At 26.0% G+C, this 1,130-nt stretch overlaps 1 protein-coding gene across 1 annotated transcript; it reads left to right on the plus strand.

Annotated features, from left to right (window-relative positions):
- Positions 1-205: 205 nt before the first annotated feature.
- Positions 206-1,130, plus strand: LOC100202751 (calcipressin-1). Its single transcript, XM_065815078.1, has one exon. The coding sequence runs from the start codon at positions 252-254 to the stop codon at positions 846-848; it is 597 nt and encodes a 198-aa protein (XP_065671150.1). The 5' UTR covers positions 206-251; the 3' UTR covers positions 849-1,130.

Below are 1,130 nucleotides of genomic sequence, written 5' to 3' on the forward strand. Positions count from 1 at the left end.
GTGACTATTTTTAAACTATATAATATAGTTTTTATACTATATAATATAGTGGTTTATGTTGTTGTTTTTCCTTTGTTATTCTTTTCATAAAAAATTAATTTAATAGCATTGAATCAATGATTAGTCTTTTTTCTTCAATTTTTGTTAAAGATTATACTGTTGCTTTTTTGAAGATTAATAGTTTAGAATTTTTTATCAAATATTTAAATGTTAACATTTCCTATAGTTATAATAGAATTAAATTCATCGTTATGATAAGTTCTTCATTTGACGATAATGAAGAGGAAGAAAAACCTAATTGTGTTGTTGTGCAAAATTTCTTACTTGATGTTTTTACAAATAAAGAAGCACGTACTCACTTTGAAAATCTCTTTGTAAACTATCAACCAATTAAATTTACATACCTTCCTTCATTCAGTCGTGTAATTGTTGCATTTCAGACCATAGAAAATGCAAAACTTGCTCAATCAGAACTTCATGGTAAAAATATAAATGAAAAATGTCTTAAAGTTTATATGAAAGAATTACCTAAAAAGCTAGGTAGCACATATCTAGCTTTACCAAAAGCAGAAAAATTATTTTTAATATCTCCACCTTCTTCTCCACCGGTTGGTTGGGAACCTGTTGAGGAACCTATACCAGTTGTAAACTATGATTTAGTTAGTGCTGTAGCACATTTAGAGATACCTGGAAAGCCAGTGGAACTGGTTTCTCAAACAAGTTTTACACCTAGTATAGTAGTTGTTGGTTGTGAGGATCCAATATCAAGGACTGGTAAAAGTATGATCAGTATGAATGCTGTTCCTCCTGAAGAACTTCAAACAAAGCGACCACCTCTAAAAAATTAATTATTATTTTCTTGCATAGATTTAATATCCTAGATTTCTTAGTTTTAATTTCATTGCTTTTTAAATGTTTTGAAACTAACTACTTAGTTGTTTTATTTGACATGTTTTCATTTCTTTCTTTCTTTTTTTTTTTTTTCTTTTTTTATTTTGTTATGTTCTTTTATTGCTTTAATATTTATTTATTTTATAATAATTATTCAACAGATTTTTAATGTTAAAATTTGTATTTATTTAGTAAAACTGTAAATATAAATACGGTTGAAAAAATTATGTATTAGGTTG

This window comes from Hydra vulgaris, chromosome 13, assembly GCF_038396675.1.
Source record: "Hydra vulgaris chromosome 13, alternate assembly HydraT2T_AEP".
Taxonomy (NCBI): Eukaryota; Metazoa; Cnidaria; class Hydrozoa; order Anthoathecata; family Hydridae; genus Hydra; species Hydra vulgaris.

Bases quoted from the DNA above. Each gene is read 5' to 3' on its own strand.
- LOC100202751 (XM_065815078.1), top strand. From the start codon at position 252: ATGATAAGTTCTTCATTTGACGATAATGAAGAGGAAGAAAAACCTAAT.